Genomic DNA, 12697 nt, shown 5'->3' on the forward strand with positions numbered 1-12697 from the left:
TCTATGCATATACATTTTCCATCTTTCTTTCACAGAAACAGGACATGGTAACTAAAAATAATAGTTAACATTTATTGAGTATTCTACACCAGGCACTGCCTCAAGCGGTTTACGCATATTAATCTGTGCTGACAGTGTACCTACCTCTTCCTGGACACAGCATGGACACAAGAGAGAACTGCAAAACTCCATTTCAAATAGAATGTATGGATAGTATGCTTTATTATTACTTAAAGCTTATTGTTCTCATAATTACAGGCTATAATTTAGAAGTTTGAAACCGAAAATTCTATAAAGAGAGCCCAACAAAACTTGAACAAGGATGTAGAAGGCGATTAAAACTTTGTGAGTAGTGCCACTGAGCTCTCAGGAATACTCGTCTGTCCTTTGAAAGAACAGGCTCTGCAGCCAGAGTCAACAAAGTAAAATGTAATCACAAAGGACTCTAAAACACTCATCCTACACAAGTGAGCATGGAGAAAGAGATTTATGTAATATATACATACTTTAATATTATATTGGTCCACTGAGTATACATATTTTAACAAAAGATAAGAATCTGTGTAATCCAGTTAAACATACATAAGATTAGGGTACACTTATTACATTGAAGGTGGGTGTTCATAAGTTACAGATATTTAATATTTTCCAGAGTGGTTTTTTAATTAAAAAAAAATTTTTTAAAAGCATTTCAAACATCTGTTCATTTTCCCAGTGCAAAAGAAGTCCATTCAAGTCAACTTACCTTTATCCTGAAGTGTAAGAGGAAGGGAAAAAAAAAAACCCAAAATGACTACCTATCACAGCTCCCAACACTACCGTCTCAATCAACTTTTAGCAGTCTATCCATAGGCCACTGGATTAGTTTATCAAAATTAAAGCCTTATGATTATGATTCAGCCCTTGCTTCATATGTATGACTTTTATGCTGAAATGTTTCAATTTATAAAAGTAGAAAAAAGTTAGCTGTGCAAGAACATGATGTTAAGTTTGCTTTAAACTGCAGCAGTCCAACTGTGTGTGGAGAGAGAAAAAAAGCACCATTTCAAGATTAAATGAATTGGATATTTTGGAATTTATTCATAGGCTAGGCAGTAAGTTACTCTGATTAACGCAGATCAATACCACCTTGACTTGGTGATCACAAAGACTTTTAATTAGTTTGTAGGTGCATTTTTCTTTATCTTGGTATTCAATACATTACCTAAGTCAGTAACTGATGTTAAAAGAAAACTAAGGTTATTCCAGTTTATAGCCTATACATCACAGTCTATTTCAAATTCAGCTTGCCTGCTAGCTCAGTTTCACAGGAGATAGACTTTTAACACATGAAGAACTTTGACAATTTGATAGGTCTCTTCTCTCTCAATTAAAAAACAACAACAACAACAAGATTTTCTTGCTAGCCCACCAATTTTCTAGGCAAAAACCAGGAAGAGAATAAACTATTTTAAACCACAAAGATGGACAAAAAGCAATTAATATGGTTTAATACATGTCACTTTTCCCATTTGTATTCAGTGAAAGTTTTTACATTTCAAGTAAGTGAGCCTTCATTAAAGAAAACAAAAATATATATATACAAAAGTTTAAAGTACCTTCCAGTTCTCACATGCTAAAATTTCTTCTGCAAAGTACAAAAATAAACCTACCATGAACTAAAGGGGACAGTGCCATAGCAATGGCAGAATGGCTGCCATGTTAGATTTTTGCTTACCTTACACTGCTAGGTATATGTTAAGTGATACATATTCTCCACTGTCTAGCACTCAAAATTATGGACAGCTATCTGTTCATCTAAAATTCTTTAAATCCACAGACATTTTTTTAAAAATATATTTCACACATGAGGCTTTAACATTTTTATTTAGGAAAAGATTGAGTCTGAAGCTATAATGGTTCAAACTTAAAGCATCCCTTCAACAGTGGAGTCAATTTATGCAAAGCATTTTTTCTTATCTATAAAAAAACTGAACAGTATTTTAACTATAAGGAAATACAAACATATGCTTTAAACTAGCCAATTTGCTAAAAGAAATAGGATGTTCTTTCCCTTCCCCTCCCTCAACCATTCAAATCAAAGAATACTGCAAACTTTAAGAAACCCACCAGCTATCATCAGATTAACTACAGAACACAGGTAGCATAGGGATGAACTATTTCTCTATATTCCAGAAGACAGAAGCTTGGGTACTCTAGCTTTACAAGTAAAAGTAGCATAGGCAGGCAAAAGCTCACAGTAAATGCACATCAGAACAGGAGCCTAGGTGAAGTCGTCTGACTGGGTTACTGCTTTTATAGGGGCCAGGGTTGGGCGGAGGGCAGGAAGACAAATCTGAAATGGAGTAAGAAACCAACAAAAAAAACCCAAAAACAAACTTTTGTCACATTTACAGGAATCTCAAACCTTTTGTATTCCCATGCTCATAGGTAGTTTTGATACACACTGTAAAGAGCTCCAGTATTTAGGAAGAAGAATATTGTATGGTTGACAAAGGACAGGAGAATTCTTCATGCTTCTGATATCTCCGACTTGCTGAGTGCAATAGCCAGTTCTAAGTCTTCCTGCTCTTGCTGATTTAGTCGGGCAAGCCTCTGCTCTTCCTCTCTCTCACTTTCCCTCTTGGCCCATTCAATCATATCTTCTTCAGAGGGATACTGTTATTTAAAAGACGGATGAACAAGTAAGTAGGTTAATGAGTAAAACAAAAAGAAAAGAAGGAAAATAGTCATTACAAAGAACATTCACTACTTGTTTCACCTATAGGACTTTGGGAATAGCCTTGTTACCTGTTAATTTTTTTTTCCCTGAAAACACATTTAGTTTTACCAGTTATTAAATGTGATCTAATTTGAAAAATTATTGCAGTCTACTGATAGAACGTTTATAAAACTAAACATTGAACCACTTTTAAAAAGTAGAAATACTTAAGGTGAATTAGGATATTTACAAATGGGAGGGTTAGCCTTTTAATCTAATGCAAAACATTTATTACTTCAACTTCAGGAGCATCCTCACATGATCAATCATTTCAACTTAATCCCACCGGTGATTTCCTACCTTATCCTTGCTCTCAGGTACAGAAAAATTATGTAGCAAAGAATATGCTGATTTTGCTAAACATAAAACAAGTAGTACTGGGTATAATAAACAAGATGTGGATCAAATTATTTTTTAATGCACTGTAAAGGTTTCTGCAGGCACTGAGAACTTTTTGACTTGATCTAAATAAAACCATACACTTAACACTAATAAAAACTTAAACCTTAACATTAGGTCAGGGAAATATTTTTGTCTACGTAAAACAGCAACATCGAGAGATACTAAATAAAAAAATTTTACTTGGTTTGAAGTTCTGTCATACCGAGAAATAACACAATGGGATGAAATTTAAAAAACTGTCAAGCTTTTTGAAAATGGTAGTTTTTCCCCTAATGAGTTAGAGGGACTTTAAAACTTACAATACTTAACAAAACTTTCATAAGGCAGGCAGGCATTTTTATTATGAGTTGCTTTATGTTATACCATGCTGAAATTCTGAAGTATGAAATAAGCAAAATGCCTCTGCTATAGTTCAAGACTTATGCCAATGAGATTTTGACTTGCTAAAATAATATTTAAGATATTAAGTGCCATAGCCAGAAGGTTATTTTATATTAAGAGGATTATAATCACCCAAAGGAAGCAATTTTGGATTCTTGCTTGAAATAACTCAAACTCTAGCTAACAAAAGTTAAGTCAGTATAATTCTGACACTCCATTTTCCCACATTCAAAATACTGATTCCTATTCTGCTTTGTCATATTCATAAGAATGTAACTTAGAGTACAGACTCAAAAGCTAGAAAAAAAATGAAAGCAATAAATAACTTCATTTTTTATCTAAATAATGATGGAATATATATCGTTGCATTATGTCGCTCCAGAGTGACACGTTCGTAGTTGGTTGCCCCATTTCTGTGCTCTTTTGGCCCTATCTATGTGTCATCACAGCATCTTTCCATTGTTTTTACCGGTGTGCCTATTTTAGTCAGCTCTGGGAGAATGCAGAGTAAATATGATTAGAACTGTCCAAATAATTAAAGACTGTTTAGCTCTTGACAACTGTATTTACTTCATGAAATCGACATTTACATTTTTAAAACGCTACTATATGAAAACCAGAGTTTCGCTTTCTAGTCAAAGAATCCCTGGCTTTATCTCCCCATATAATAGTTGCTGACAGGTCTCCAGAAACCATCAAAACTATACACAAACACACAAACACAATTACAAATACACAAGCTTATTATTGCCATTATTCCTCCAGTGGGCAGACAGCAATGACTCTCTAAGGGACCATCATCCAAAACAATTTGCAAATTTTATTTATATTGTTTACCAAGATTAAGAGAAGGGTTTGCAAAAACAACTGGTATATACCACAAGGACTAAGACTACTAAAATTATTTGTGCAATGGAACAATGTTAGAACCATCAAAACAGAATCAAACAGAATTTTGTTTGGGGGAGGAATATAGATCATTTTTAGTATGTTGGTAAATTTAGTTGAAATGATGCAAATGTGGCAGACTCCAAAGTAATCACTGAAAACTCTTTAAACTGTAAATGGAAAGATATTTCCCCCAAACAACCCATTCACAGTACTTACAGCACTGAAGTTAGCAAAATTGCTTGGGTCAGCCTCTTTATTGGTAGTGGTAGTGGTAGTAGTAGTAGAAGTGAATGAATCACAAAACATATCAGGATCTTTTTCTCTGGGGCTATCATTGTCTGGGAAAGGCTGAAATGGATCATTCAGTTTAAAAGGATCAGAAGAATCCAATTTGTTGATGGGTCTTTTCCCTGGATCAAAATCATTACAATTAACTCAACCAGCAAATACGGCAAACAAACACACAAGAAGATGAACACAGAGAGCATTAAAGAACTAGGGGGTGGAGGAATGGAGGTTAAGTGCCTAAAATAAACACTCTTAGTATGGTCTTAAATGACTACATAGTCTGTCCTCAAATTTTTCACACACAACCTTTCAAATACATTCCAGCTCTATGTACCTAAATGGGGGAAAAGGGGAAGGGAATGGGCCAGGAATCATCTTTTTGCCCAGACTGTAAACCTTGTCTTCCCCAAAGCAGTGTGTTCCCAAAGAGAGGGAAAGGAAAGGATCAAACAGGAGGAGGAAGACAAAAAATAAAGACAAAAATGGCCTCTGCTGTTGTAACCTCAGCCTGATACAGCTGTCCACTAGTGGCAGTAAGGGCAAATGACCTTTGAAAAATGACCATATTCTTCTGATTTTTTTCTCTACATCTGTATATAATACCTGGGAACACGATTAAGAATTACCCTGGAAAGCCTCACCTACTTTTTGCCATCTACAGTATTTCAAATTGAAGAATAAAGAGAATGTTTTGAAGTCTGGGGCCTAAATCTTTGTGGGTGTGGATAAACTCATCTTTGACCAAACAATAGTGTATCATTGCTGAACTCACCACCATTTTCAAACAAGTTCTCCAAATTTAAAGTCTTAAACTTAGTACTTCTCAAGAGGAAATGATTAATATAGGTGTTAATATATTTTCAAATATGCATTTTTCCTAAAATGTGTTAAACTGGTAATAGCAATCGTTAATAGTCTTTCCATGAGTGTAGCAGCTTATAAAAGATGTTCATATCTCAGGGCACCTGGGTGGCTTAGTCGGTTAAGCAGCTGCCCTTGACTCAGGTCATGATCCCAGCCAGGGTCCTGGGATTGAGCCCCACATCAGGCTCTCTGCTCAGCGGGGAGCCTGCTTCTCCCTCTCCCTCTGTCTACTGCTCTGCCTACTTGTGTTCTCTGGCAAATAAATAAATAAAATCTTTTAAAAAAATGTTCATATCTCATATCTCATTGGATTTTTCCAACATTCCTGGGAAGGTAGGCAAAATTAAGAGTTACTGCCACCATCTAACAGCTCAGATAGCTGAGGCCCAGACATATTAAATTACACACTCAAGATCACAGAGCTAGTCTGAGGACATCCAGAATTAGCACCCACATCTTTAAGCTCCCAGTCCAGTGCTTTCTCTGACAAATCCTTTTTCCCTTAATACTTTTATAGTTATATATACTCACTTTGATGAAGATCCTTAGATTTAGTCAATGCACCAGTATATTATTTTACTTAGGATTATAAAATAACTTTGCTATTGTCATCACACAGGTATAGAACTTAAATGAGCAAATGGATTCATTTTTTAAAAAATTTAATGCCAGTATAATTAACATACAGTGTTATATTAGTTCCAGATGTATGATATAGTGATTCAACAATTCTGTACATTACTCAGTGCTCAACATGTAAGTGTAACTCTTAATACCTTTCATCTATTTCACCCATCCCCCACTCACCTCCCTTCTGGTAGCCATCAGTTTATTTTCTATAGTTAAAGGTCTGTTTTTTGGTTTGGTTTGTCTCTTTCTTTCTTTCTCCATTTGTTTTGTTTCTTAATTTCCACATGAGTGGAATCATATAGTATTCATCTTTCTCTGACTTATTTCACTTAGCCTTATACTCTCTAGATCCAACCACGTTATTGTAAATGGCAAGATCTCACTCTTTTTTTAAGGCCAAGTAATATTCCATTCTGTGCACACACACGCCATTCATCTTTCCCCATTCATCAACTGATGGACACTTACCCGGGTTACTTTCACAATTTGGCTATTGTAAATAATGCTGCTATAAACATCGAATACATGTACCTCTTTGAATTAATGTTTTTGTATTCTTTGGGTAAATACCCAGTAGTGAGATTGCTGGATCCTAGGATAGTTCTATTTTTAAATTTCTGAGGAAACTCCATACTGTCTTCCAGACTGGCCACACCACTGTGGCCAATGAGTCTGCATTCTCACCACCAGTGTATGAGGGTTCCTTTTTCCCTATAACCTCACCAACACTTGTTTTTTCTTGTGTTTTTAATTTCAGCCATTCTGACAGGTATGAGGTATTACTTCATTGTAGTTTTGATTTGCATTTCCCTGATGATAAGTAACATTGAGTATCTTTTCATGTGTCTATTGTTCATTTGTATGCTTTTTTTCCTCCAATTTATTTTATTTCTTTTCAGAGTTCTAGCATTCATTGTTTATGCACCATACCCAGTGCTCCATGCAATATGTGCCCTCCATAGTACCTACTGCCAGGCTCACCCCTCCCTTCCAAAGCCCTCAGTTTGTTTCTCAGAGTCCACAGTCTCTCATGGTTTGTCTTTTCCTCCGATCTCCCCCAATTCACTTCTCCACTCCATCTCCCAGTGTCCTCCATGTTTTTCCTTATGCTCCACAAGTAAGTGAAACCATGTGATAATTAACTCTCTCTGTTTGACTTATTTCACTCAGCATGTATGTTTTTTAAGAAAAGTCCATTCGTGTCTTCTGCCCATTTTTTAGTTGGAATGATTGTTGGCGCATTTGTTTTTTAATATATTCTGACAACCTTAGCCTCCAGCAATATATGATATAGGCTACTTTTCCTTAAAAGATAGAAGTCACTTAATTTGTTTACCTGATTTTTCAAAAGATAATTGAGTATTAACAACTGTATACTTTATGTAAAAAAAGAGAAAAATTATCTGCCCAAGAAATACCACAGGGAGGTTATTATGAAAGGCAAGCATAAAAGTCCGTAACTACTGTGCCTAAAAATTTACCAGGAATGACAGATTATTATTAAAATAACCATGTACCAGATGTATCTTCTCAGGTAACAGCCTAGCAGCACTATCTCTACTCAGGGAATTGCCTTGTTAGCCACTTCTCATGAACTTTAATACCTTTGTTAAAAGCAAGACACTAAAAACATTAAGAAGTTGTTCCTAGACCAGGGGCACCTGGGTAGCTCAGTGGGTTAAGCCTCTGCCTTCAGCTCAGGTCATGATCTCAGGGTCCTGAGATCGAGCCCCGCATCGGGCTCTCTGCTCAGCGGGGATCCTGCTTCCCCTTCTCTCTCTGCCTGCCTCTCTGCCTACTTGTGATCTCTCTCTCTCTCTCTCTCTCTCTCTCTCTCTGTCAAATAAATAAATAAATAATCTTGGGGGGGGGGAGAATTTTTTTCCTAAAAAAAAAAAAAAAAGACTTTTAAAAAATAAAGGAGTCTCTTATTAAGTGAAGTAAAATATTATTTTCCTTCAAGAAAAATACTTTCTTTTAAATTGCTCTGTTGCTGAATTCTGGATACCAAAAAGGCCACATATTTTCACAATGAAGGATTTAAGGAAGACTTCACCTTAGTCAGGAAAAGAATGGGACTTCAAATTAATCTTTTCTTACAGAAATTAACTTAATTAAAGCAACAAAGTGAAGGAAACTGTGTGTAAATGGTAATCAATGAGTTTCCAGAAAGCAAGCCATTTCACTGATACTGTCCTCTTTCCATTTACTGCCTCTCCAAAATGATTTAAAAAGAAATGAGCTCTTGCCAGAAAAGGGGTTCACGTTACTCATGCTGGTCTTTTAGACACATGTCTATTATTCTGTACTGTCAGAACAGATGACCATAGCAGGCTTCTGCCATGTTTTTGGCTTGTTTTGTTTAAAGCCCTTTATTTAAGTCTGTAAGGCTCATACCAGTATTCTTCAGAAAGAGAAAAAGCATCTCAGTTGATTTAGGAAAGATACCAACTCTCATACCAGGTGGTGGTGGGCAGGGTCTTGTTGGAGTTCCAATCTTTGGGGGCAATGCTGGGGGTACATCTTCACTTCTGACCGATGTGTCCTCAAGCACATTTTTTTTAATGACCACATTGTTGACAGAGCTCGATGTGGCTGAACTAAAAGGATCTTCGTTGTTGACCTTTGTTTGAAAAGAAATGTGTATACATAGTTATATAAATTATACCAACCAAAGTATGTATGGTTGTGTAACATTTAGAACAATAATCTTCAGTATTATGCAGCTTTATTTATTTCAATTCTGAGAGCACTGACATGTTAACCTTTGTATTTGGGGCCAAAAGGGAGAAATTTTTTTAAAAACTGTTCCATATGAGTAGTGATTTTAACATCACTACGTATTAAAAGCAACAGATCATACCAAAACAAGTCAACTCTGGATTAAAAGTTTTTCAAGCTTTAGGCAATACAAAACCACCTGAGGTCCATTTTAAAGGGACTATATGTTTTTCTTCAAATGAGTATCTGATCCATATGATAAAGAAAAAAAATACTGATTTCACACTTCTCAATTCACTTAAATATAGGAAAGATTTAATACTAATGACAAAGAAAATGGCGTCTTGAAAATATTGAAGACAACGTGAAAAAAAGTCAATTTTTAAAAGCAAATTAATCCCATGGAATAACAAGTCTTAACGTGGGTCTGAAGACTCTGCCTTTCTAATAATAAAAGACTCACTTTTCTATAATGAATCAGAAATCATGATTTTAGATCTTAGGCCAGTGTTTCTCTATAGCATTAGTTACTTTGTGGGCTGGACATAATTCTGTGTTGTGGGGAGCTGGATACTGTGCTGTAGGATGTTTAATAGCACTCCCGGTCTCTATCTACTAGATATGAATAGCCCCCTTTCCCAGTTGTGACAACCAAAAATGTCTTTAGACAATGCCAAATAACAGAGGGCAAAGGTGGAGGGGGAAATAACATCCAGCTGAGAACAGATGACAGATAATTTCACATATACTCTAATTTTACTCTTTTGGTCTAAATCAATCCTACAGCTACACTGGAAATTAGATAGCGGGCATATAGAGATTGACTACGTGTATTAATAATCTTAACACTAACCCTAACAGCCTCAGAACATAAAATGAAGTAATCAATGCAGAGAAGCTGGCATGAATGCCCAAATTTTACATCTACTGACCCAGATAGTCAACAGAGGATAAATTAGTTCAACTGGAAGAAATATGTTTAAAAAAGGCAGAAGACTCTTAAAATTAAGTTGTTGAGCTAACCTGTCAGTAGAAAATTATAATGACCTGTACCATCACCATAGTCTTTATGTACAGAAATATATCTACTTTAATTACATCTTTTCTATCATTTCTATCTGAAATCAACAATGACATCAAGTTGAGAAGTCTGTGAAAGGGTTATATAATTGGAAGGAAGGGTTGCTCCACTGGTGGAAACACAGAATATTTCATCTTTCCACTAATCACTGCAGGTTACCTTTGACAATGTGCTGAAGTCAGCGAATCCATCTTCAAATGATTCACTTCCAAAAACAGAAGCAAAGGGATCTGTGGCTAAAATGAATAAAGAAAATCCATGCAACATAGGACAGAAATACATCAAAATTTCATGTCCTTTTTTGGTTGGTAACATTCAGACAGATGAAAAAGATCTAATCCTAAATATCAGTTCCTGAATTTATGACTTAAATCCATGAAGATCCATGAACAAATTGATACTTAGCCACCCGTGACACACATACACAATACGTTCTTTTACGTTCTTTTGTATAAATCAAATGATTAATTATTTCAGATAAAAATGAGAAAATTAAAAAAAAATTTAAAAAAATGAGAAAATTAACTCTAGGTTTAAGGCTTTGGAATATATTGTCAAATAACATTGTTCCCCTGCACTGAAACTATTTCTAATAAAGTCATCAGAAAGTAAGAAAATGTAGATTCCATTAACTCCACATTTCACACTTATCCTTCAGGGTGCATTTTAAATTCCACTTCATCCACAAAGCCTGGGAAAACCTCTAATTCCCACAGCAAGAAGTGATTTCTTTCTTTTTTGTGGCAGTAACTGCATTCTAGTTTGTACTATGGTTATCTGCGATTGATATATCACCACCATTAGATTGTGAAGTCCTTAAAAACACTGAGTAAGGCTTATCCAAGAAGAACAGTCAAAAACATTTCTTGAATATCAGAGCTGAGAAAATAAGAAATACAGTTCCACACCCAAAATTTCAGACTCTAATGAGAGACATGTTAAAAAACAATAATAAAACAATCTTAAATGTGCTATTAGAAAGGTATGAAAACTCTGTAGTAGGTAGGACTCACTAACTGGGAGAATCAGAAAAAGTATCAAAGAAACTACTCCATTTGAGCTAGGTCTTTTAAATAAAGAATAGATTCAGGTGGGGAAGATAAAGATATTCCAGGCAGAAGGTACAGTAGATGCAAAAATAATTTTTTAACCTGCTCCGGACAAGAGAAGTTATCTTTTCTATCACGCTGCACTTACCAAATGGATTAACATTTTTGGCTGGAATGAACAGATCTATTTTGAGATAGGTTTCACCTATTCAGGCATAAAGGCTACCAATAAAGAATGTTTATAGGAATTGTTACTTGATATAGGAAAATAGAAAGAAACAAAGGAAGAAAGGGAAAGAGAACTGCAAGAGATAGGGTCAGAAAGAACAAAGAGGAACTGAAATTTTTCCTTGTTCTTCAAATCTTCATCTTTACATCAAACCAGTTTTAAAACAAAAGTGTGCCCATATACCCATTTAAATATGTAAAGTGTGCCTTTACCTCTAAAAATCAGTATACCAGGGACATAAACTGAAGAGGGGCAAGAAGGTATATATTAGTTTTGCTTGCTCTGTCACCGAGACAGTCATGAGGTGGAGGAAGCAGGTAAAGAGGCTACGAAAAAACATAATGAAAATTAGTCCTTTAGAGATAGACCAACAACTCTGAGCCTGAAGAGAATGTTGAAAAGTCCAGAGTTACAGGAAATTCTACAGCTTTAGCCATAAAAGATGCTTTTTTATAACTGCATATCTAAGTCCCACAGCCTAGTCATGGGTGTTGTTTCAGGCTTTCCTTCCTTTCTCCTGCTCTGTGCTGAGGCCCAGCCAGGGTACAGATGCTCTCCTTGACTGGTAGAAAGGTGCTGAGGGAAGAGGAGTTTGCTCCTTTCACAGGAGGGAACTAAAAATTCTGCTTCATGCTTTTTCTCTGCCACCGCTCCTACAGTTAAGTCATAACACTCATGGCAACAGTGTTGAGTTAGGTCAAGTTTGACTGAAATACTGTGAAGTATACACTATGAAAGACATTAATGAAATACATGACATTTATATACAAAGAATATGCTACTTGTACTTTTACTGGAGCTTTTCTACACTTTCTTCATCAGAATAAATGACTTATTCAGCACCAGTACAAACACTGGGAAATGTGTCCTGAATAAATGACAAAGCACTTTTGCCCAAATTGGGGAATTAAGACTTTGGCAACAACCTCCTCAGATACTGACCATACTGATACAAAGTAGAGGCCTGTCCAGAGACTGGAAGGACTCACCGAGTATGAACTTTTCCAGACCATGTGCTGAGGACTTCCAGAAATATTCAGAGAGGAATCAGTAGACGGCTTTCTTCCTTTTGATCACAAGGGACTATGCACCATCAGAATAAGGTTTTAAAGCAAATGTGATCTCACTGGCACCCTCTCCTCCCCAAGAATAAAGGCAATGAAGACTTCAGAAAATTAGATAAAAGCATAATTTAAAAAATCATCTGTAATTTCACTGTCAGAAATAACCCTAATCAATTTTTTAGCATGCCTCTTTAACAGTTTTCCTGGCATTTTTTTCCTTTAAAGCCACATTTTAGGCATATTACTTTTTATCCCCTTAACCTGATTTAACTCATAGCCTTCATCAGTACTTGACATATTACATATTTGTTTACTGCTTATCTTTCCCATATAAAC

The 12697-nt window shown here is 35.6% G+C and overlaps 1 protein-coding gene across 2 annotated transcripts in view; it reads right to left on the reverse strand.

Moving 5' to 3' along the window:
- Positions 1-205: 205 nt before the first annotated feature.
- The window catches only part of LOC111142796 (epidermal growth factor receptor pathway substrate 15), a 147200-nt gene continuing 134708 nt past the window's right edge, over positions 206-12697 (reverse strand). The window contains exons 22-25 of one of the 2 annotated variants that reach the window (XM_022496105.1): positions 10179-10255; positions 8678-8840; positions 4652-4845; positions 206-2658 (exon numbers count right to left, since the gene is read on the reverse strand). In XM_022496105.1, the coding sequence (XP_022351813.1) occupies positions 2512-2658; positions 4652-4845; positions 8678-8840; positions 10179-10255 (581 nt within the window). In that variant the 3' untranslated portion in view covers positions 206-2511. The remainder of the gene's footprint in view (positions 2659-4651; positions 4846-8677; positions 8841-10178; positions 10256-12697) is intronic. The other variant, XM_022496106.1, reaches the window with a different exon arrangement.

Source organism: Enhydra lutris, unplaced genomic scaffold (assembly GCF_002288905.1).
Source record: "Enhydra lutris kenyoni isolate GAN:26980312 unplaced genomic scaffold, ASM228890v2 scaffoldscaffold9, whole genome shotgun sequence".
NCBI lineage: Eukaryota > Metazoa > Chordata > Mammalia > Carnivora > Mustelidae > Enhydra > Enhydra lutris.